General features: G+C 40.7%; 1 protein-coding gene across 1 annotated transcript in view; it reads right to left on the bottom strand.

The window, feature by feature from the left end:
- EPAS1 (endothelial PAS domain protein 1) overlaps positions 1 to 24,496 on the bottom strand; it is a 77,572-nt gene that overhangs the window by 6,353 nt on the left and 46,723 nt on the right. Inside the window, exons 3-11 of the mRNA XM_066546513.1 lie at positions 18,164 to 18,315; positions 17,457 to 17,541; positions 16,847 to 16,965; positions 16,549 to 16,751; positions 8,406 to 8,512; positions 3,554 to 3,701; positions 2,607 to 2,815; positions 2,099 to 2,286; positions 1,125 to 1,235 (exon numbers count right to left, since the gene is read on the bottom strand). Coding sequence (XP_066402610.1) covers positions 1,125 to 1,235; positions 2,099 to 2,286; positions 2,607 to 2,815; positions 3,554 to 3,701; positions 8,406 to 8,512; positions 16,549 to 16,751; positions 16,847 to 16,965; positions 17,457 to 17,541; positions 18,164 to 18,315 — 1,322 coding nt within the window. The remainder of the gene's footprint in view (positions 1 to 1,124; positions 1,236 to 2,098; positions 2,287 to 2,606; positions 2,816 to 3,553; positions 3,702 to 8,405; positions 8,513 to 16,548; positions 16,752 to 16,846; positions 16,966 to 17,456; positions 17,542 to 18,163; positions 18,316 to 24,496) is intronic.

The following is a 24,496-nucleotide window of genomic DNA, read 5'->3' as shown; positions in this document are numbered from 1 at the left end:
CACTTCTATCATACTTGTTTTTCCCACCAAAGCAGCTGATGTGGTGGGACACACCTGAGCAAGCAGATGCTGAATCTGACAATACTGAAGTTCGCACAGGTGAAGTCTTGCAGTGAGTTTCATCCTGCTCCACACTTCTATCTGTCTGCTCTTTCTCTTGCTTTCATTTCTATGTCCAGACTTAGATGAAATTTCTTGGATTTGGATTACATTTTGGAACATGGATTTTTGGAACATTTGAATTTCTTGGAACATGGATTACAGCCTACCTAAGTCTGCAAATTGTGTTAGCAAATTGAAGTACCTAATTTGGGCAGCAGCATCCCAAACTTTCTGTAGGATTAATAAATAGAGATGAGTGTGAGGTCTGCACTACCAATCAGCAGTGCCTGTTCCTTTCTCTTGACTATAAAGCATAAGCTCTTCACAAAGCATTTCAATTAAGTATCTAAAGTTAAGCAAGCTGATTCAGGCCCACACCTTTTATTCACTAGCTCACTTGCTGTAATGTTGTAATAGTGGATTTATTTATTTATAGGGGAAATTTCTACACTTACATCATTATTAGAATGCAGGAGATGGAGACTGTGTGTTACTTTATGTGTACATAATTTTCAGGTCTCTCTGAAAACCTCCAAGAGGCAAAAGAGGAAGCATGTATCTAAAATGAGTTTTCATTTTTGTAGTTAAAGGAGATGTGTGCTATGAGGGGCATTCTTCTCTCATTTGGGTGTTTAGCAAGAATTAGTTTATTTGTAATTTGTTCTAGAAAGGATGTTTACTCATTAGTCATTTGGCTGCATTTAAAAACAAATTGCTACTGCTTATGTTCCTTATCCAACCTACAGAAGCCTCCAAATTTTTAGACCTCTCTGGTGATCTTATCTTCTGAGCAGTGCCACCACAGTGACACTCCAAACCTTGTGTTTCAGAGAGTTAGAGACAGAGATTGAAATTCAGCTTTTGGAAGTGCACTGTTTTGTTAATGTGCATCAAAGATTTAGTATGCATGTGCAAATGCAATTTAAATGCTGTATCCCAATATCAGCACACACAACATGCAGCTGTACTGTCTACTAGTAGGAGACTGATCTTGGTGGCTTTTAGAAGAGAGAGTTCATTACCTGGGAGGTGCACTGACTTTTTGATTCTGTGTCCATGGCAAAAAGTTTTTCAATCACCTCGATCTTAAGATCTTCATCCACAGAACAGTAATAATCTCCTGGGCTGCTGGGCTGCATGGAAATAACAATTTGTTCTAAGCAGGAAGACAACCACAGTACTGGCTTAGCATCATGTCATTTATACCATGCTGTTATTCAGTAACAGATCTTTCCTATGAAAAGTGAATGGGCAGGCGGTGTATTTAGTGTGCTCAGAACCCAAAACTGTCCACTTCTATCAGAAGCTTTTCTGACACAAGATTGTCAGTGCAAAACATAGGCACCCATTACAGGAACCTAGTTGTCATCCTATTTTAAATGTTTTTTGGCAGCTTAGATCAGGAACAAGAAATGTACACCATTAAATACTTTTGTCAAGAAAGAAGATGATTAGCAATACCTCTGTGCTTTTCTTAAGACTGGCTGCCCTCTGGTAAGAGTGGCTCCAGCTCCTGGGTGCAGTGCTACGGAGGCAGATTCATTTCTTCAGTGGGAAACTCCAAGGAGCTGCTCTCAAAAGCCTGACTTGGCTAAGCTTCCTAAAAGCTACAGCTTCTACTTAACAGAAGGAGGATGGTTCTGGGGCAATGATCCCAGTAGCCACACAATTGTATATTGGCTTTTTATATAAGGCTAACTCCATGAAAGGTGGTAGCATGTTCTCCTACTAGTTGTTTTATATGTTACAGTAATTACTAGAGGGACAGCTGGGCGACAATGAGGACTGCAGTGTGAAGCCAGGATATTGTTCCCATTTCATAGCTTTCCTATTAATTCTTAAGGCATGATGTGGTATAGGAAGAATAGAGATACTCTGGGCCTTGCTAATAAGAAGTGAGACAGGACTGCCAACACAAAAATGTTGTCTATATATACTGATGGGATTTGGATACAAAACACAACATGCTTTGAATGTTTTTTTAAGCTCCTCTTACCGTGGAACAGCTACTGTTGCTGCTTGCACTTGGAGTACTGCTGCCAGGTGCAATCTGAGGCATTGTAAAGGATGGTATTGTCAGTGTTTCACCTTGAGCAGGGTGGCTTTTCACTTCCACTGGCCATGCTTTGTTTGGTGTCAAAACAGCATTGGTGAAGGCAGGGGCTTCCTCAAACTTCTGTGTTCCTGGATGGGGTTTTAACAATATTAATGAATACTTTTAGCTGGTGCAGTGTTATGATATAACTGCAGCTATTCATTAAAAGTAAACACTGCTCCTAGTTGCCATGACAATAAGTTGGCATAGACTTAATGCACGTTATTTAGTCAGCAAGAAAGCCTGATCCTGCTCTCATTCACAGAAATTTTCCACTGGTGTGAGCATGTGGGCTCTTTTAGCCATTACTCACAATTTGTACACACAGCAAACAAAGTCTATTAAGTTTCTAAATATAGGCTCACATGTGGTTCTTTGCTGCACAAAAATAATTTACACAAATACTAACCAAAATCCAGGGAAATAATGGCATCACCAGGTGTTGGTGCCAGCTGAGCAAGTTCCTCTGGTTCTTCCTTTAGCTTAGTAAACAAGAAGTCACTCTTCTCTGTTGCAGGGATGCCACTGTCATAGGCAGTGTTCATTGTCAGCAGGTGAGGCTTGAAGAGTGATTCTGTTTGGTCCATGGAGAACACAACATCGTTCTTCTCAATTTCACTAAGGAGAGAACAGCTTTTAGGCATTTTGTGCCATAAAGATGAATGATGTGGATAAAGTAGGCAGCACAAGCTGGGGCTATAGGAGCACTTTGGCCTTTCAGTTGCGTGCCAGGCTCTCGACAGGCGAGGCACAGTTCCAGCGTTGCTGAGCACCACCATTTCGGATGACGCAGAGAGTGTGGTCAGGACTTCTGTGGGAATACTCAGGGCTTTGTTGCTCTGCTTTTTAAAGGGATGTAGTTGAGGCTGTAATGACCCAGACTATCACTCAAATAAGTATTTCCTATTTTGGCCCCAACTAGGAGCAAAACCCTTGAGTTTTGCCAAATGAAGGCAAAACTTCTGATTGGTCCTGATTTTTAAGGCTGTAAACAGCTTCTCCTAGCAACATACGATAGACTTACTACTTAGTTTTATCTCTTGGTCACAGCATTAGAAAAACAAAACACATGAGCAGTTGTCTTGCACAATAAAATCTTTGGTGCAGAACATACACTCTGCTGTATGACCACAGCAGCCACTCTGCAAAGCAGAAAGGCTGTGGTGTATTTCAACAGCGTGTATGGGAACAGGCACGCCACATTTTTCTTCGATGTCTAACATCAGTAAACAAGACTGAACAAACATGACTAAACTGATTTTGGAACAACAACGTTGAATAAATAGACCCTTGAAAAGTTCCTCCAAATATTGCATTTCTGCAGCATGTGAATGCACACGTGTGCCCTGAACCCACCTGAGCACATAGTTGACACAGACGATGCACTGGGGCTGCAGGTTTCGGGTATTGTAAATCACCGTTCCCTGGGTCTCCAGCCATACGTATCCCCCGTGCTTGGCCAGCATACGGTACTGGCCCGTCACTACTTGACCTTTTGTACACACTGAGAAAAGGGGGCAGAGATATAAATAATGCATCAGGACAGGAATACACAACATGTAACACTTGTTTTAAATACGCCCACTTCTGAGCTTTCATTACGCAGAAGTGCACTAAAGCATTTGTGGACAAGGGATGTGCTTAACTTTGGCAAAATTCATCCATTTTAGACATGAAGGGGGCTGTTCATTTGAGGTTTCTACTCAAGATTGAAAATTTGAATTCTGGCATTGAGTTTTGAGATGGTCTGAATCTTCAGATCAGAATGTGGAATTAAAAAAATTTAATACAATATCTCAACTCCCAAAATAATGCCTGCATGTTTCTTGAGTTGCCGTTGTAGGAGTGTCTCAGTAATTATCTGTAGAAAAGTGAATTTGTTGAGGAAACTATAGTTTCCTTATTAAGGTAATCAATAAATAGAAAAATCAGGTGATTTAAAAGCCATATTCAGTAATTTTTTTTTTTTAATTAAGACCTTATGGTAGTACTATCACTCTTACAAGGGTATCAGAAGAATAAGAATAAGTAAGAATGGTAAACAGAACTGCTTTGTCTGGGAAAAAAAAAAAGCTGAACTACTGTATTTCTCCCTCTGGTTGAACTGTGTTGTTCCAAGCAAGACCTTGGAATTAGCAGCCTAGAAGAAACAAAGATCCATATGACCAAATCAAGTAATGTTCATTTAACTCTGTTTTTTTGAACTATCCTGTGTTTCTCAAACTATAAACTGACAATAGTACAACTTGGGTTTAAAGCTTCTAAATGTTTGAAGGGTGAAATCTGTTGCCCTGCTATCGCCCAATATTTTGCAATATTTGCAGAGAACAAGTTTTCAGTGTGGAGCTTTGGACTTCTGAGATGTAAGGTTCTATGATGTCCTGTCTGTTGTAATTCAAAGCTGTCAGTGAAGGAAAAATAATGTCAATCAATGGCAAAAAAATCCGGGCTAGAGTAGACAAGCAGTACTTGCACTAATAAGAGCTTGTACTTGTAAGCAGACATACTCACACGGAGTAGCAGCAGAAGTGGGAACTGGCTGAACAAAACCTTTGACCACACATTGGCAACCTTTCCTTTTAAACAGCTTTTACATCCAAAAGAAGTATGCCATCAAACTAATGCCCTTGAAATAATGCAATTTGACTCAGGAGGACTGGAAAATTGATACCATGGTCTTTTTACAGAAAAATTCCTAGTGAGTGTGGCCATTAAAAGAAGCTAGCTATTGTCAGCCTCTCCTACATTGCCACCATACAAATGTACGACTCCAGGCCTGTGAAATACAACTGTTTTGCAGATAATTGTTGCTGTGTTTATCCTTCTATTTCTGAAGTTTGTTTGTTTTCTTCCTAGGAGTATTTAATCATCCTTCATTTAATTTATTTATACAAAGTAGAACATTACTTTTATTGATTAAATACTTCTGGTGGAACAAAATCAAAAGGCTTTCATTTCAAAGTGTTTTAGTGACTGGACTGTTCTGCTCTGCTTGTGAAACATAATTACACTGTTTCCTAATCATCAGCTCATCAATAAGAGTCACAGTGTAGGCGCCTGTTACATTACAAAGAAGCTTTTTACTGCTTTAATCTTTTTTATTATTATTATTCAAAGCATGTCATGTTCTGATATAATAAAGTACAGCAGAATCCCTCCAGGGGGTAATCTCATAAATTACTAATACACTTGTAACTGCTGACTTTGTTATCAATGCTACATTTAAGGTTCTGCCTTCAGAGTGAACTTCTCACTTCTCTCTTTATTTTTGTTACTTTTTAAAAAGTATACATGACCTGTATCTGTACAGAACTAGTTACATATCAATTAAACAGTCTCCAATTATATTCCTTATCTTTGTGTGGAGAGAGTGGGGGAAGGCAAGGACAAATTTAATAGAACACAAAACCATGATTCTCTTGCAATGCTTGCTGAACTTCTAACTTGCTAACTTGCTAACTTGCTAACTGGTGGGCACTGTCAGAATTGATTACTGCATAATTGCAAGGAGATATACTCTATACATAGCATACTTCTAATAAAAATTACTGTTTAATAAATGCAAGTCTGCTGAACATGAATTTTGAGGTGGCTATTTCCAGGTACAAAAGGATGTGGCCAGGGAAAATGAATAAGTTCTGTATAGCCACATGCTTGGAAGAGCAAGGTCTGTATAAGCTCTATACCTGCTTGCTAACCCTGCATTACACAGCATCTCAATGGCACACATAATGGAACCCAGGCATTTCCTAGTTGAAGGGTTTATGTGTGTTTTGTCAAGTCACAGCTTGCTGTCACTTTGTCTTTGGGGTTGTTCTCTTACTTGATGGTCCCAGAAGATGTGGGTACTATTTATCTTAGAAAAACTAAATGGGTCAGATTTGCTGGTGATTTAAACTCGTGATTCTGTTGTGGGAAATCACATTCATCACAGCAATAGACTTTGGTCCTGTGCTTCCAACAGTAAAAAGATAATCCATGCTGATCTTGTGCTGTCATAAATCCTATGGAACAGTTTGATTCTAAACACTTATAACCTGTGCAGTGCCTTGAGGAATTTTGCTGGTGTAACACCATCCTTCTAAGACTTCCTGTTGCCCTCATTCTGTTTCTTGATCAGACCTTGTACCCTGCAGCAGGTTTGTAGGACACAGTAGGCACAGATGGCATCTGGACACACACACTGCACTATGTGAGGGTAACTGAATTGCTGGAGTGAGAAGCAACATCTATTAATGCCTGGTCATGGTGGGTACTAGAAACTCTCCAGAAATCTCTACATGGACAAGTAACTCAGTGCTCCCATTTCATTAACTAGATGGGTTTGCTCACCCTCCCTTTCCCATTACCAAATGGATTTCCAGCTCCCATTTTATTCCCTCCCAGTAGTGTCCCATTCTTAGAAATACAGCTCAGTGATTCAAAAGCACCAGTTCAGCACACACCCCGATTTCACAGGATGACTTTCAATAGCCCAGCACAGTATATATTAACATCCTATCTATAAATATCACTTATTAATATTTTTATTTGTAAAAACACTAACATATTACCTAAGAAACAATTTTAAAAATTACATGCCCAGATAACTCTCACTGAGTATAGGCTGATCTATTTTTTTCTTTTAAGCAGCTTTGGAAACAGGATGATTCATATCAACACTGGTTTACAGCTCACAACTTTCATCACTGCCAAACAGTTTTTCAAGAAACATTTCAGTTTAAAACTGTCCTGAATCTTTGCCATTGGAGCTAACCCTTAAGGTCAGACAACTATTCTTTGCTGCAAATTTTTTCTGAGAAGTACAGAAATACTTTCTGTAAGTCTATTTGGTGGCCAATTCCCTATAGATGTGACCTAAGTCATGGGCTGTTTCCTGAGGACAGAGGCCTTTATCACAGCAACTACAAGGTGTGTGGGATTTGTTATTTGATCTTGTAGGTTCCAGTCTAGCTGCTTTGCTTTGTTTCTATTAAAAGAGCATCGGCAGAGGTTTAGTGATGTGCTGCTTAGAACTCTCCAATAAACTGGTTTGGGGGCCACAACAGCCAAGGGTGGGAAATGTCATTTGTACATTAATGCCCTACCTTGTCTCCAGCCAAAGCACTAACTCTTAAGGACAGAGACTAAAGATTTAAATCCAATTATTCTAAGACATCTGATGTGAAAGAGAGAGAAATTGTGTGGCCTGCTAAAGAGAGGGATCTTGGATCTGATCTCTGCTCCCAGAATAATTCAGATACTTTACTTGAAGAATAGCTAAAACTGGCAGTTCCCATAGGCATAACAATAACAAGAAGCAGCTGTTCCTGGCAGTAGGAATTATTTGTATAATGAATATCCCTTAAAGAAATCTCCTTGCACATCTACTCTGGATGGAGAAGATAGTTGTTGTTTGGTAGCAAAAGAGAGACATTCAAAAAACCACTGCAATAAGCTCTTCCTATTTCCCTTTAGCTCTGTCTGCAGAGGCCAACAGCACATGAGAAAGATAATCACAGAATGGCTTGGGATCTTTAAGGAACCTTAGAGATCATCTAGTTCCAGCCCCTGCCATAGGCAGGGACACCTTCCACTAGACCAGGTTGCTCTGAGCCCCATCCAACCTGGCCTGGAGCTCTTCCAGGGACGGGGCAGCCACAGCCTCGCTGAGCAACCTGTTCCAGTGCCTCACCACCTTGATACTAAAGACTTTACTTCTAATATCTCATGTAAACCCACCCTCTTTTGCCTTGAAGCCATTCCACCTTGTCCTGTCACTACATGCTCTTGTAAACAGTCCCTCTCCATTCTTCCTGTAGGCTCCTTTCAGGTACTGGAAGGTCACATTTATGTCACCCCAACCAATACCTTCTCTTTTCTTTTTGAACAATCCCAATTTTCTTGGCCACCAGGAAATGTTCCTCTCACCAGGCTAGAATTGCCTAACTCAACTTTTCAAATTTTCAGCTGAACCTTGCACTGTACCTTAGAGAGACAGTGATTCTTCCCTCTAACATCCAAGTTTAGTTTTAATTATGGCAGAACCCAGACCCTCTGGAAGGACCAGCAGCAGATTTCAGCTAGACAAGCACAGTTACCTGGTGTAAATACTGCTCTTGGAGAGTATCTGCACACAAGATGCACTTGTATTTTCAACTATGTATTGAGGTACCCACAATTTATGCTTGACATGCAGACAACAAAGAAAAATAAGAAAGTGACTCACAGTTCTGATGACTCTTGGTCATACTCTCCGAGTCCAAGGCATGGTAGAACTCATATGCTGAACGACCCAGCAGCTCCTCTGGATGATATCCAATCAACTCTGTTATTCTTGTTCAAGAAAAAAAAGCAAGTATTTAAAATTGAGGTCACTGTAGTCTTATGTTCACATGTGCAGGGCAGTATCAGCTCAAGTCTTCAAACTACCAGAATTAAAAAAGCAAAACGAGAAATTCTAAGCTTCCAAACACATGAGGAGTATAGAGGACTTCTGATCACATTCTGATATATCTCCATGTTCAAAATAAACTGCCTTGTCCTACTACTGGAATAAAAATTCCTAAGGATGTCAGTGTGTGCACTGCAAATTCTCCTATGCCTATTGCATGCTATCTTTAATAGAAGGTATCAACTTTTGTTACTGACAAAGTTTTCAAGCTGCCCACTACATGCAGAAACTCCCAACAACCACCACTGAAAATCAAATACATGTGAGGGGGGTAGTGGTTGGTGCCACCAGGTTTAAAAGTATGTGTACATTTAAAAAAAATACACAAAAAGGTTTGGGCACTGCTTTTAATAAATAAAAATGCCAGGTGAGAATTACAGGCAGTTAAAAGGAAAAAAAAAAAGTTCATCTACTTAGTCTTTTCTCAATCATTTGAAAACTCTGGCATATGGATTAGGTTACTTGGGTGACTAAGTAACCACAAACTAAGTAGGATTTTACACAAAGAAAGCTATGATCTCAAAAACTGGACCTTTTTTTCAGAGTCTTTTTGAGGCAAGGCTGGATTTTTCACAAGTTCCTGAATCAATGAAAATAGGTCATCAAATTGTGCAAATAATTTTCTCTAATGAGGGGGTGGAAGAAAAATGCTTTATTTCAACTGGAAATACCATCACACACAGCTTTACAGAAAACATGGTAAGTTAAAAATAAAGTACATAAAAGTTAATTCAAAAGCAAAGATTATCTTCTGGTTTACAAGACAGTGACAGTCTTGGCTGCATCCTCCTACCTCTGAAATTCTTATAATAATCTGTAATACAGAGAACAACAGGACACAAACTAATTGTCACACTTTCATAAATCTTTAAAATCTGGGAGGTTTGCAAGGAATGGTCACATCTTGGAGCACCTCACAGCTGTCAGTGGCAGAGCCCAGGTTTTATGCCACTCTCTCAGAATGGCTTTATGTGCCACCACATTTGATTTGTGCTGTTGCTACTTTTAAGAGACATCCTCAGGTCTGTGTACTCCCTGGAAGGACAGCTTTGGCCCAGTCCTCTAGACACAAGCATGTCTTTACAAGACAGACATGTAAATACTGTAAAACAAACAGAGCAAGAGCATGGCATTCATCTCCTGGATCCCCCTCCAGCAAGGAAGGCACATAAAATGGGACTATTTTGTGTATGGCTTGAACGCCAAGGTATTGAGTCAGCTTCTCCCTGCCTCCACCTCCACAGAACTCTACAGCTCATAGCCCCAGGACACCTTGGTTTTGTCACTCTGAAAATTATTCTGATTTCCATGGAATGAACCTGGGTTTATAATACTTCAGACGAACAAAAGCTGTAGCTTGTATTAGGTTCCCCTCAAAAACTTACTCTTCTGTTTGTGTTTCCAGTTTTATTTACATTTAAAATTAGACCAACAAAGGGGAATGGTTTGAATCCAGTTTCAAAGACTTTTCTTTACTCTCTTCACTGACAAGCTTCTGAGCTTTTAAATTGCATCCCACTCAAATCTAACCTTTTTTCTGAAACCACAATTGTTTTTTCTTTCTTACTGAAAAGTACTTCTCACAGGGAATTGGTCATCAAAGCTGAATCATCATGAGAAAACAGCAAATACTGAAAGAGCCGTAATAAAATTAAGGCTCACAAAATACAGTTGCTGCTTGCCTTTACACAACCAGCTGGGACACACTGGTGTAAGTGACCAGAGGCTTTTGCCAGGACCAGTATAAACACATGGTCTTTAATATCAGAAACTCTGGCCTTTGGTTATATAATGGCTCAATACCATAAAGCCATTGCAGTTAGTTTGGAGCTCACTGCAAGGGGAAGGATTTTAAAATTCAAGAAGTTGAGTATTTACTCTTAATCCAGTCACTGGGAACTGAGAGCCAAGTGGGGGTTGAGCAGGGAGAAGGAAAACAAAATGAAGATAATGGGAAAAAACCAGAAGCACCATGTACCCAGCAGCACCAGTGCAAATCCAAACCCACATTACAGCCTTCATGGAAGTCAGCAGTGGAACTGAGATAGCAAACAAAAAATACACATTACAGCAGGCTGAAGGACTCTTCTCATATGGGAATGGTAAACTCTATGCAAAATTCATGTATCCCAGTCCTGTAATTCCCCTTCTCAAACTGCTCCTTGCTGTCCATAATGAGCACCCTCACTATAAAATTACTCTTGTCATTCCATTGCACAGAATGACTTATGGTGCCATCCTGCTGTGACAATGTCAAATCTAATGTAATCTTGGATGGAAGTTAGCAAGTGGTGGTAGTATCTTTTTACTACAAGCAACTTCATATTACATGAAAAGATAAAAATAAGATCTCAAAAAAAATTACCCGCAACCCCACATAAGTTCTAAACCCACGCCTGGTAACAGTGAAATACTAATGAAGAGTAATTCTTTTAAAATAGTTACTTTAAAAAATAATAATAAGTGGCTAAACAGCCCCTATACTCTCATTGACTGTTCTGTTCATCTGTTAACACTATCCAGGTTCATTCTACTTCTCTCTGAAGATTCCTCCAATTGACATGATTTAAAAAAAAAATTGTATAATGTTCCATTTTCCCACTCACAAAACCCCCCTAAACTGGCTGGCAGTGTTTCCTAAATACATTTTTAAGTACCACTATTTTATAAAAAACACTCTCTCTCCAGTAGTTATCTCTATTAGTTTTGGGTGCATAAATTGGCAGTTCACACCCTCCTTTATTGCTCCCACAGTGCTGCTGACCCTGAAAACCTTAAAAAAAATCTTGTAGGCTGCAGGCTGTGCAGGGCTGAAAATCAGGTTAGTGTATTTCATGCCACATTATGCTCCAGGGTGGGAGTGGGCAGCTATCCCTTTATCCATCACACCCATCCTGTGGCTCTCCCAAGATGTGTGTGGAAGAAGACTGGGCAAAGCCAAGAGCCTGAGCAGCCCCTGGGCCAGGAGGCAGCGAGTGCTTTGGCACAGATCCTTGTAAACCTCACCTGAGCATTACTTTGAGGTTTGCCAGGGAGGTGCACCCTCTAAACTTTGTGTACTCTCCACAGGAGACTCTTAGCAACACAATATGCCAGGTGAACACACAGAGGACTAAATGCAAAGGAAAAGGCATCCCATGGAGCTATGGGAAGGAGGAGTACACAGCTAAGAAAATCAGGAATATGTCTACGTCCCATAATACCAAAGGATCATTTACACAACTGAGTTCAGGCACAAGACTTCTACTTTTGTTTAGAGACCGGACAGAAAATTAGTTTTTGTGCAAGCTGTGGAATGACAAAATTAGAAAACAAACTGTATGGTGGTTTTGGATGGCATTCCTGTCATGGTAGGCTTTGTGTTTCCATTGCATCTGTAGAATGCTCATTAGTAAGATAGTAATAATTTCTTACAGAGGATGACAGGTGGGCTGTGAGGCTGTTTATTTTCCTGTTACCAACTTGTTTCTGAGAACACAAATACCTTTGGGGGAATCTTAATTTTAGCCGGACTGGCACTTCAGTTTTCTGAGCTAAACTTGTCATCATGACGTACAGAAGTCAAAATCTCTGAAAACACAGTGAAGAGGTGGGCAATAGCCATCTGCAGTAGGAGATCTGTCCCAGCTGCCACTACTCAAGTGTGTTTTGAGCACTATTTCAGTTTCCCTTAAATATACAATATATATAAGTATCTTAATATTGAATTTTTGGGACATGGAATAAAGGCAAATTTTGTGGTTAGGGTACACAATTAAGAAACAAGTGATCTGACTCCTATTTCTAGGTTTGTACAATTTTGCCCAATTTTATCTCTTTGAAACATGGCAAAGCAATCAAAACCCACTGCTTCGAGGCTGCATTTCCTACAAGATGAGCTAGTTCAAGTATTTTTGTTTTTCCTAAAATTGTGCTTTTCTGTCCCTTTATAGGAGCACAGAGCTTTTTATTGTATACCATTTCTTGAGTTAAAATAGTATGGTAAGAACCATCAGGCCTGAGAAGCCAAGCTCTGTGAAAGACTGTTCTAATGTTTACTGCTTATAAAAAATAGCTGGGTGTATATTCATTGGGCCCTGTGCAGACTGTGTGTGTGAGGGTGTGGATCTCTTAACAAAGTCTTTCTGTATTCAAACTGTTACCAAGTTATTGAAGTTAAATTGGTCTTGAGAGGAACAAACAAAACAAAGTTATACTTAAAGGAGAATGAGTTTTAAAAAAAGAGAGGAAAAAATAATAAAGCCCAACACAGACACTGTGCCTGGGGTAAAGCACTCTGTCAGCCTGCTAGAGCAGGCAGTGGGGCAGTCTTGCCAGCTAACCACATTTCCTGTCAAAAATATTCATGGCTGCTTCTATTCTAACCATAGCCAATGGAAAAAAAAAAATCCAAAATGCAAAATCCTGGGACCCCTGGCCAGTACTGAGCAGGATGGATGGCCTGGTCAGGTGTATCTGCCCTGTGAGGCTAAAAAACCTACATGTGTACATGAAAATCTTCACCAGGACTGTCACACCCACTCATTTTGTCTACCTGAATCAAGGTTTTGTTATTAACAAAAGAAGTAGGTCACATTTTACACTTAAATATGACATATACCAGAAGTCAGTTTTGTCAAATGTGGATCTTTGGGTTCACTTATCACCACTTCAGTCATCTCCATACTGCATTTTCCCCTAAGCAGGAATGAAAGAACAGGAAGTCCATTCAAATGCTTCCCTGCATTCCCATTTAACTTAAAAATATTCCCCTAGTATAAGTCAAATGGCAAATTAACTTAAATCCTCATCCAAGTCCTGTGCCTGTGTATTCCTTATTTACTGGGACATAACTGGAAACATAATAAATCTCAGTTTCGTCTCAGGTGGGCACAGCCTAGATCCCACATGAATACTGATATGGGATGGCAATGCTATGGCATTGCATCTTCCTGCACCATCCTACTCCGAATCACCACATATCCTCCACTGCTCCTTTTCTCTTCTTCAACTCTACCATTAAAATGTCCCAGTCAAGAAAAAGAAGAAAAGGTTATATAATAACTTGGTTTCTAGTAATCAGGGACATACGATGCCCCACTGCAAGCCATGCCTTCAAAGTAAGTGCCAATGCCACCAAGGTAACAAAATTGGCTTTGTACAAAGGCATGCCTTTTCTTCTGACTAAAACACCCTCACTGGCAATCCTTCCTGACACGAAAGCATTGTGCAGCTGAACTAAACCCTCACTTGGATTATTAAATTGTACCACTGATCAGCATTTCTGTATTACAGCTAAAATAATCCTTTCTGTAAACCACTTAGCCAAGATAAGTGGAGCAAGGGAACAGTTTCAAATCACTCTCCAGGAATGGCTGAAGCAAGCATTTAAGGGAACAACCATTATTTATTATTCATATCCATGAACCTTTCTCTACAGGCTCATCACCTTGCAAAAACTGTTTTAAGAATATGAACATATCCCACCTAACCACTGGCAAGTCATAGGCCCACATACATAATTTTTTTTTGGAAGGCAAATTATATGGGCTACTGTCTCACATGTTTTAAATGATGGCCAGTCTTGCCTGCTTCATATCACATCTAACCTATACCCTCCTAAGGAAAAGCCAACTAGTTTTTGTCACAAAATGCTGTAAGGTAGCCAGCCTATATTTTGTATGTTGCTTTTTGACAGACAATGAGCTTTCCTAAGGAGATTATACTCAGAAATCTGAGAGTTTCTTTGACTGAGTGCTTTGAAAAAAAACAACCTTAATGGTCTCTGGAAGCAGACCTGTCCACACCAGATGAACTGCAAGGAGGATACCAGGAGCACTGCAGAAGCCTGGTAGAGGAGGCACACTGCCCTCCATGATAGCAGCCCTAAACTGGAAGCACACTGTCCCTTATGGAGCAATGAGCTGTGTCAGCCCTGCTGCATCACTGCAGAAAGGACAGAGTACATAGAAAAGAGTTCAGGCACCTGACTGGCACATGCTGCCTTCCCTCCTCCACTTCCCAGCCTGGATTTACATTCTTGGCATAAGCTGCTCCTTCAATGCAATCTGTGTAGCAGCACTGAATTTGATAAGAACAGCTGAGTGTTTTGCATTTTTATGTGTCTAGAGATGTGTCGCCTGCTGGAAAGAAATCAGCATCCCTCTGGGAGGGAAGCAGGGGCCAGGGGGATCTGCTGCAAAGAACCTGAAAGGTTTGGGAAGTCTCCTTCTCTGCCCTGGCTATCTTTTTGCAGAAACATCCAACCAAAACTACATAGTAAAAGATGTGCTACTTTATAGTCTGGTTTTGGAGAAAAAAATCTTTATAATCCCTACAAGTTCAATCCTCCAGAGGAAGCTGTTGTATTTCACTGCCATGTGAAGCATCTTCCCTGTAAATGAAATGCACACTATTTAAGACAAGGCTTAATATATCATTATTTTTAAAATAAGCATGTGTATCTTTAATGGGATAGCATCAGTCCCTCTAATTCTCATTTATAATGGCTTATGCATTAAGTCTTGCAGAGACATGTGAATGCTGCAATAAAGTAAAATCCTCTTCTACGCTCCTGCAGCCTGCCACTGAATGGCCAGTAATTCTGAGCACATTGCATTTAATGAGTCACTATCATATTGAGTCACTCCCTCCAGCAGCAAAATCCTATTGATATCTCAATGTTTTGATGCTGAAAATATTAACAAAGGAAAAAGTCTCATTGTGATTACATCAGAGACCGTTTCTAGTTACTTCTGCACAGTTCTCTGAGAGTTCAGAAGGTCAGTCACAAGTTTCACTCTTGTAATCTTGCTTTCATCCCCAGCTGCTAACACTGCAAGTTTATGTGGCTGCTTCATCACATTGTTTAAAAAAATAATCTTACTTAGCAAAGTTTAAAAAAACCTTCGAAGTTTGAAGAAATCAACAAAGATGTTGATCCTGTGAGTTTCTGTGTGAGTTGCAAGCATGTTTATAATCTCACTGATAACCGTCCAGGCCTCAGAGGTTCCTAGCATCTTTGAATTTCAGAAAAGCAATTTCATTAGGCAGAAAAGTTTATCCTAAATTCAGAGATTACCTCCTAAACTTAAAAAAAACCCATACAAAATCCAAATCCACAGCAGTAAAGACAGGACCTTCTGGGCAAATGGGGGACAGGAAGACACTTCATGGGAAGGGATCTCTGGCTCTCTTGCATGCATGGAAGGTGGTTATCACAGTACACAGACAAGGAGATGGCATGAAATGCCATGGAGTTCTCAGGACAAGTCAGGCAGGTGGAAACTAGAAGGATCTCCATTTTTTTCCCCTTAAGAGTGAAGTGTGGGGAGCAGAGGACAAACCCCTTGCCTGATCCAAGGTCCTCCCCTCCCCTTCATTTCGTCACTAAAAGGCGCAAGGAGATAACCAATAAAGGCTGTTTGCTTTTCATTGAGCAAGAGGCTGCAACTCCATTTCAGGGCAGCAGGTACTCTGGATGCCTTAGCAATTCTTGGTTAATGTAGAGCATAAAACACTTGCCAGCTAACTGAGAACAGCATCCTGGGCCAAAACAACCGTAAAACAGTCCTTGACTAAGGTCCGTACAGTGTGCCCTGGGACATGCGCTCTAAAACACCGGAACAGGAATCCTGCATACCCTTCGGTTTGTTAAACCCCAAGAAGCTGACATTTGTGGCTCTAAGTTGTCTCATCTTCTGCCAGTAAAACTGAATTCCTCACTTGGCAGGATGAGGAAATACAGCAGGAATACAGTTTCATCCAAACTGAAATTTTTGAGGTGGATTAAGTGAGCCGCTAAATAGCCATTTTGGTAACAGGCTGAATTTTCTTCTGGTTCTTGCTTACCAGGTCCACACAAGACATTTGGAAGAACTGCTTATTTTGTTCAAGAAGATAAAAACACCTCTGGAATGGAAAAGCCAGTGGAGCATACCTGTCATCACAGTAGGTGAATTTCATGTCCATGCTGTGGCGACTCAGGAAGGTCTTGCTGTCCAGGGGGATATCGATGTTTGAAGGGTGCTGAATAGGCTCACACATTATTATAAGGCAGGTGAGAAGAGGCTCCTTATACCCACACAGAGTGTGAGGAGGGCAAGTGTTATACACTTTAACTTGTCCAGTGCAGTGCAAAACCTGAAATAACAAGAAACAAACTTAGGATGTACTTTCTCTCCACATCAAAATGTCTAATAAAACCAAACCCACTTAATTTGGCTCAAATATTGTACCTTCCATGTGGCAGACTTGAGGTTAACAGTTCTGCCTCTGTTGGTAACAGTGCATTTCATCCTCATGAAGAAGTCACGCTCAGTTGACATCTCTTTGGTTTTCTTTCCAAAGCCTGGACCTGTATAAGGAAAAGGCAAATTAATTTTCTCATTTTCCTTCTGAATTTCTTCTACTTATAACCCATGAAGGATTCAACAGAAACAATAGCCCAATTCTCAGATCATTTACCTGTAGAGACCATCAAAGATGCTTGGACCATTGCAGAGCAGTTTGTAGAGCTCAGACCTAAAACTTTAAGTGGAACTTAAATAGGACTTTGTGCATTTTAAACCTATGTTTTAGCTTGCTGCACATGAATCTTTCCACAGTGTTACAACTGAAAACATGATACCTGTCTAAACTTGATGAAAGGAAAGTACTACTTGGTACTATCATATTTAAGCAGTATTTGGCAAAACAAAATGAATCTGTAAAGCACTGAATAGCAATTAATGATTACCATAGGAATGAAAATTCCTGTTACCATAATGAACAGATCTCTTTTGCTAGCCATTTACTTCATTTGGTTATTTCAAAAACAAACACAGATTTTTGTATTTTCATTATTACCATTTTTCAGACTCAGATTCTCTCGAATTTCCTCATGGTCACATGGATGAGTGAAGTCAAAAATGCTGTGTCCAGTGAGTTCCACCTGTGTGAAAGTAAGAGCTAAATAGCAAAGCAAAGCAACTGAAAGTATTTTTCTGTTTTTAAATACAATTGAAATGAAACTGGTCACTAGAACTAAGTGCATTGACAGGATGCTCACCGACACAAATCCCATGACCTTCCCTTTGTTTATCCTCTGCATAACTCCTCATTTTCTCCCCAGAATGATTCTCTTATCTATGAATTTTCACAGTGCAGCTAATTATTTATAATTCGTATTAATAATTCTTATAAAATAATTCTTATTATTTTCAGCACAGGACAAAACTCCCAATCCACAAAGCAGAAAAGGGAGGACCCAAAAGAGCAGCTCTATCCCCTTTGTCCCATAGTCTAAGCACAAGTAGAATAAATGCCTTCTCATCTCCCTAGTAAGATGTAGGAAGGCAACTCTGCAGTCACCAAAGACATTACAACTAGAAAGGAAGGGAGAGGGAACCTGTGACCCATGTAGTCTGCTGTGCAGGGTACCTGCCTGAGAAATAAGACATTTCATTTCCAGTCTTTCTTGCAGTGACACACAGCTGAGTTTTCTGCATTCAGACATAAGAGTTCTTTCTATGAACTGTATTACAAAGAGAGGAAAACATAAGGGAACAAGTTACCTGGGTAAGACCCATATATTTGTTGACATTCTCAGACAAAAAGATCATATCTCCATCCTGTGTCACCACGGCAATAAATCCCTCCAAAGCTTTCAGGTACAAGTTGTCCATCTGCTGGTCTGCTTCTAGTTCATTCTCATTGTCAGCACATACTGAGAAAAAAAAAAAAAGAAAAAAAAGCATTAAAAGACTTCAGCACCCCAGCCAGCCTTTTTCAATGCAAGCACATCAGGTTAAAAGGCAACAAAATATTTTTCTGCTGTTAAAATTTCCTTTCAACAAATCTCTTCTGGTGGGGCTTTCAGAACAGCATATTAAAAGGATGCCCTTATCACTAGAAAGGCAGGAGATACTTTTTAAAATGTTTTGGCAAATGCAAGACCCTCTCTTCACCTTTAGCATGTTTCTGCAAGACGTTTTCAGTCACTAACACCTGCAGATGCAGACAACTGAAGTGCATCTTCTTTGTGTATGTTCTCTTGGCAACTTGCAACATTTGTACCTCCTAACAGGCACAAAGTAGAGGGCAAGCTTTACAGAAGGTACATAAATCTGTGCATCCCTAACAAACACCAACAGGACTCTTCCATTATGTTAGGCTTTCTAAAACGTTGAAATACAGCTCCTACAAAAAATGCCTAAATAGATCTCTTCACTCAGTACAGATACATCTGTTAACACTGCTTTGGATAGAAAATGTAGAAAACTGCTCCCTTGAAGTCATTCTGGGTGAATCTCTTTGTCATCCCATAAATCTCAGTATTCCTTGGAAAACCACAGATCCATCTCACTGATACCTGCTTTTTCATCTGCAGACCTCAGGACTTCCTATGCCTTACTCCACCAAACTCTGACAAGTTTCATCACCCACCCACACTTCCCCTGTCCTGCACGGAGAGCCTCAGACTCTGCCTGCATCCTAGATGCTTGCCTGTGCAGATTCATGAACCCAGCGCACTTTACTAAATTCTGGGAAAGACATGCCACGGCTCAGCTGAAATCTGAAGCTGTGCTAGAATATTGATTACAGCTATTTTCTTTTGGTTATTCGCGTTCCTGGTACCTTCTGGCTGCAGTGTAGTGACAATCGATGGCACCGTGATGCCCTTGACGTGTGTGCTCCACATGGCCCATCCAGTGCTGTGGGAGGCAGCACATGGCAAAACTGCTCCCCCTGATGCCAATCACAAATGCCATTTTCCCTTCTATTCTTTTAAGCACATCTGAGCTCCATGAATAAGAAGCTGTCAGGGAATGACATGCAGACAGCTAGTATTGAAAAATTTCTGTGTAGGAACTGGCCCATTAATTTCCTGATATGTTTCATGTGAAACTTCTGGAATTATGCTTTACAAAGCCACTTACAGATATTGTATCTGGTCTGTGTACCTCAGACATGCTGTGGTAAACTTATCTTTACAGTTTTGTCAGTTAGCCTGCACATTTGTGATCAGTCATTGCAAATGTCATGGTAAGGCTCTGATTTTGAAGGGAAAAAGCAAGGAAAAGAAGAAAAAACCCCCACCTTATTGTCTTAGAATAAGGAATAAGCAGAATAAGCAACTCCAAGATATAGGGCCATGGATAAGTTCCCTCTAGATCAAAGGTGCCCTAGAGTCCATGGCAGTGAGGATGATGAGAGAAGAGCTGAAGCGATTCTGCTCTCTGTGCTCCTTCTTCGTGGCACAAGAGTGCTCCAGGCTGGGCCCACCACCAATTTTGCCATCCAGAGGCTCCAACCATAATTGCATCAGCCTTACTTGCAAGAACAGTGGGACACAAATTCCTTGGAGTAGTTGCTCTCCTTTGATGATATAATGTTGCAGCTTCAGCTTACAGTTTGTTCTGTAGTACATATACTACATATACTACAATTAGCACTTGAGAAAAGTCATTAATTTTTGTTCTTTTCCTCCATGAAACAGCACATTGATCATATTCCTTCATGTTTCTTGTTGAAATACTCATTTTGCAAGAAGTCTAGAAGCAGGACTAGGGCATTGCTTTGTAAAACATTACATGGTTTGGGTTTGTTGCTTTTTTGAATAGGGAAGAGGCTGAGCCAAACTAATGCAGTTTTTACTTTGAAGCACTAATGAGTGATGATTAAAGGATAAGTTTGATCTGTACAGCTCCTGGAACTGCAGCTGGTAGTGCCTGAGGATGGACTGCAAGCGAACCAAGAGGGATGAGCAGTTGCAACGCAGAGCCCAGCAAACACTGTTTGGAACAGGTAAGTGGTGACAAAAACAATGCTGGCTGCTGCTGCTGCTGCATCCTCCTGTTCCTCAATATCCCTCCCTGGCTGCGGCAGTACCAGTTGTCAGTTTCTCTGGGTCTGAATGCACTTGAGACAGTAGCTCATGTTTGGACTCAAGTGTTAATTATTTCTTATCAGTGAAACAGTCTCACTATTGTGAGTTCGGCAGCTTTTGATTAGAAGGCACAAAATGGCTAACAACCTCTTGTTACAAGGTCTTTTAAGATTAAACTATCCAATTAAGAACTGACATCTAGATTATTTCCCTTTTAACCCAATAATTGATCCCAAAGAGCCTGCAATGTGGACTTTTCCACCCAATTACAAAATTACACCCAAACCCATGAAGGAAGAAGAAGCACAAGGAAGAAACCCAGGATAGACACCCTGTGCCCTCCATCTTCCTTCCATCCAAAGTAAACACACTAAAAATCCCAAAACCTAAATTTCCCACCTAATTGATATATCTACACTATTCTCTATAATCTATTTCACATTTCTGTGGATTCCAGTCTATTCTGGAGTTTAGGAAACTTTCTCCATGAATGAGGGTCAAAGTCAGTGCTCCCCTGGGGGTCAGGGCACCCCAGAGCAGACAGAGAAATACTCCTGGTGCCCTGGGTTTCCACACCTGGCAGCAGCCCATCACACAGTGTGCCCACAAGGGAAGAAAGGGACTCAGCCCCAGAGCTATGGAGAGCACTTGGTTTATCACCCTTTGCCTCTCAACAAGACTGGCAGCAGGGAAGAGAGGAGGCTCTCTGGGGATGGCCAGCACAGGCTGGGGATTTTCATTTCACGTCCTTGCACTGCAATTCAGGCTACACATGCAGGGGCCAGTTCCTCCTCAGTACAAAGCAAATGACTTCAGGAAATTGCATCAGGACTAGCATTTAAAATACAGAAAATATACAATAATATATTTGAATAGTACGCACTTTGACCAAAATGACATTTAGGAAAGGAAAAAGAAAAAAAAAAAAGAGGTAAGTGACCATCTGCTCCCAAGCTTGTTTCTGCTGTGTAAAGAATGTCAAGGGTCTTTTTTTACTTTTCCGGAAGCAAACAAATGGTTTATTCAGCAGGGATCATGGCTATAGCCCAAGACAATCAGCCAAGTGTGGGTTCAGAGAAAAAATGACTTTTCAGCTCTAACCCCAGACCCTCCTTTCCATTTTTTTTTCCCAGCTCATTAAGTTTGCATTAACAAAACATGACCATTCAAAGGCAGGAAGGCTATTCAAAGCATTTGTATTCTTAAATGCCTCCAACAGTGAAAGACAAACACTTTACTTGTATTATCAGATGATTAAGTTTGCTTTTCCCTGTATATAAATTATATTACTTATACAAACACACACAGAGGACATGGATCACTCACATCAGGGCTGCAGGTTCAAACCCTTAAGGTCCAAGCTGAGCACAGCACTTAAAGATATAGTCAGCTTTAAAGCATGTAGTCACAGGGGTTTGTGGGATCAGAGTACACTGTTTTTATTAAAATTATCTTTGTCCAGCTGGAGGCATCTGTGATGTGGACAGAGAGGAGGGAGAGAAGATTGTTTGTGCTGCTGTGCACCCCATCTAACCTAACCCAAAAGCACGGCCAAGGTGTTTTGCAGACACGCTCCAGCCTCCCTGGTAACTCAATAAACCCCACTGCACCCTCTCCGTTCTCCTCAGCAGTCTGGTTGCAGCAGGAAAGGGGAGCTGGCAGATATGTGTTTCTTGTAGTACTTAATAGGGTGTGCTCACGTTTCAAAGGTGAGGAACCTGCAAGTGCTATCAGGCACAGAAAGGTGGGGACCAAGTACCTCCAAAGCCACTCTGCTGCTGTTGGCCACCTATCCCTGCTTGTCCTCACAGCAGGCTACCCAGTGCAGCTCCAGCACTGGGGAACACCCCAAAGGTGCTCATGTCTCCGACTGTTTCCAGGTCCTTTGCAAACACTGCCCCAGAAGGTGTCATCTGTTCTCACCTGCTGAAGCAGATCAGCTACCTGAGGATCCCAGGTCTGCAGCAAAGAAATATGCTGGGCTGCACTGTGGTCCCCTGGTATGCCCTGTATCAGGTAACTTGGTATAATTATAGTAATATAAATAAAAAATAGGAGTCCCTCCTATGGCTGCAGCGTTAGCATTAGAGCACGTTCCCTTTTGCTGTGGAAAACACTAACTACTAATACACAGAGGATACACACACTTTAGGAGAGTGATACATCAGAAGCAGTTGTCATTGCCACTAGCAAAAATCTGGTTTGCTTCAGAAAGAATCTGTTTTGCAGATGCAAAACAAATAATGGCATGGCTACTGCAAGCTCCTCCCTGAAATCCCTACTGTTTTTCACTTTGCTTTAAATTGTCTTCATTAATTTACCTTGGTGCTGAACTGGAGCATTAGTGTAAGAAAATTCAGCTTCAGATGGAAAATATTTGAGAAAGCTGGGACCAAAGGGAAGTGGGAAGTTAGCATGAGGAGGTGAGAGCAGAAAATGAGAGCAGAACTTCAGCCTTGGGTTTCCAGTAGGTCTGAGGTCACTTTATCCAGAGAGCAGCACCTCATGTAGACTTGCCAGGTTTTTGCAGGTCTTTGGGAAGGGTAACAGTGAGACTCAGTTTATAATGATTTTTAGGGGGTGGGTTTTTTTTTTTTGTTTGATTGTGGTTTTTTTTTTTGTTAGCATTGCATTTCAAAATAGCTGCAAGCTAAATTTTGAAATAAGAATGTGTTTCTGTTTTTTTCCCTACAACATTTTCTACCTCCCCTCAACTATGGGGAGTACCTCAGTTCAGACACCATGACATAGCAGGGAGACTGGGCTGCAAATATTCCAGTTTAAATTAACAGCACATTCAGCAGAAGTGCTGTAATAGTGCTGTTCATATTATAGCTACTTGATGGAGCCCAGCCAAGGTTGTGTTCATGTAACTCTGGAAAGCCTATACAGGAGGAGAATCCCTGTCTAGGGGAGACTGGGAGATGTTGAAACATGTCAAAAAGCCTCGTAAAACTGCTGCTGTGGCCTTCCTGGGATGACTGTCAGAGCTACAGGGGAACCAGGAACAGAGCAGTGGTGTCCCATGTCCCAACATTTGATGGGTCATCCACTGCTCACTTTGCCCCAAGGCAGTACTTCTTGAATTTTGATACAGTATTTTTCAGTCCATGCCTCAGTCTATATTAAATTTTTGGTAAGTATTTATTTTGACAAATTTTCTAACTGCCAAATAGAATTTATTCATTGACAAGAAACTTTGAACTGTAATGGCAAATGCTTATTGCAGTGTTTATGATAACCTTTTATGCTAAAAATAACTTTTGTAAACAAGCTTTGATTAATTCTCACTGTCAGGATGTGCACTGTTCCCAAGTTTAAGAACACTTTTTCCGTAGATGCTTGCTCATTTCCTTCAGTCCAACCTCTTGGAACAGGCCTGAAGGCTCAAAAATCAGGCTTCTCCTTAAAAAAAATAACTGTGCAGGTATAAACAACCTCCTAGCAAACAGCCTATAATTCCTCTCAACACCTTTGATCTGACTCAAAGGGGTCTTTCTGGTCAGTTCAGAGGTAGACAATGATAAAATGTGTTTCTACTGGAGGTCACATCATCACCTGCACAGAATTTTCCTGGCTTTGTCTCATCCTGGTTCCTATAAGTACCAGTAAGTGGCTCACACATGGTGCATAACTGATACCAGGCTGCAGCTCCCACTCCACAGGAGGGTTGCAAAACCTGCCTGACACCAGCAGGCAAAAATTAGGGAAGATCTAACAGCAGCTTCATCCTGCATCAGAGAGAGCAGCTTTGAGACTGACTTGTCTCTTCCTGGTTTCTTGTTTTCCATCAAAGAAAGAGATTTTCCCCCCTTTTTTTTTCTGTCTTGACAGGGCAGTACATCCTGTTCAAGGGGATATTTTCAATGTGTTCAATAAAAGCTTTCAATTTAGATACATCAAGAAAAAGCTACTCTTAAACTTGAAGCTTCCTGAAGGGCTCTTATCTCCAAGTGCACAAGCAATCTTGGATAAAGAAAACACTTATGTTAGTGTTGTTTTGATTGCAGAGTTTGTA

The sequence above is a fragment of the Molothrus aeneus genome, chromosome 3, assembly GCF_037042795.1.
Source record: "Molothrus aeneus isolate 106 chromosome 3, BPBGC_Maene_1.0, whole genome shotgun sequence".
Classification (NCBI taxonomy): Eukaryota; Metazoa; Chordata; class Aves; order Passeriformes; family Icteridae; genus Molothrus; species Molothrus aeneus.
The sequence above is the reverse complement of the archived record's forward strand: the minus strand, read 5'-3'. Positions and strand labels throughout refer to the sequence as shown.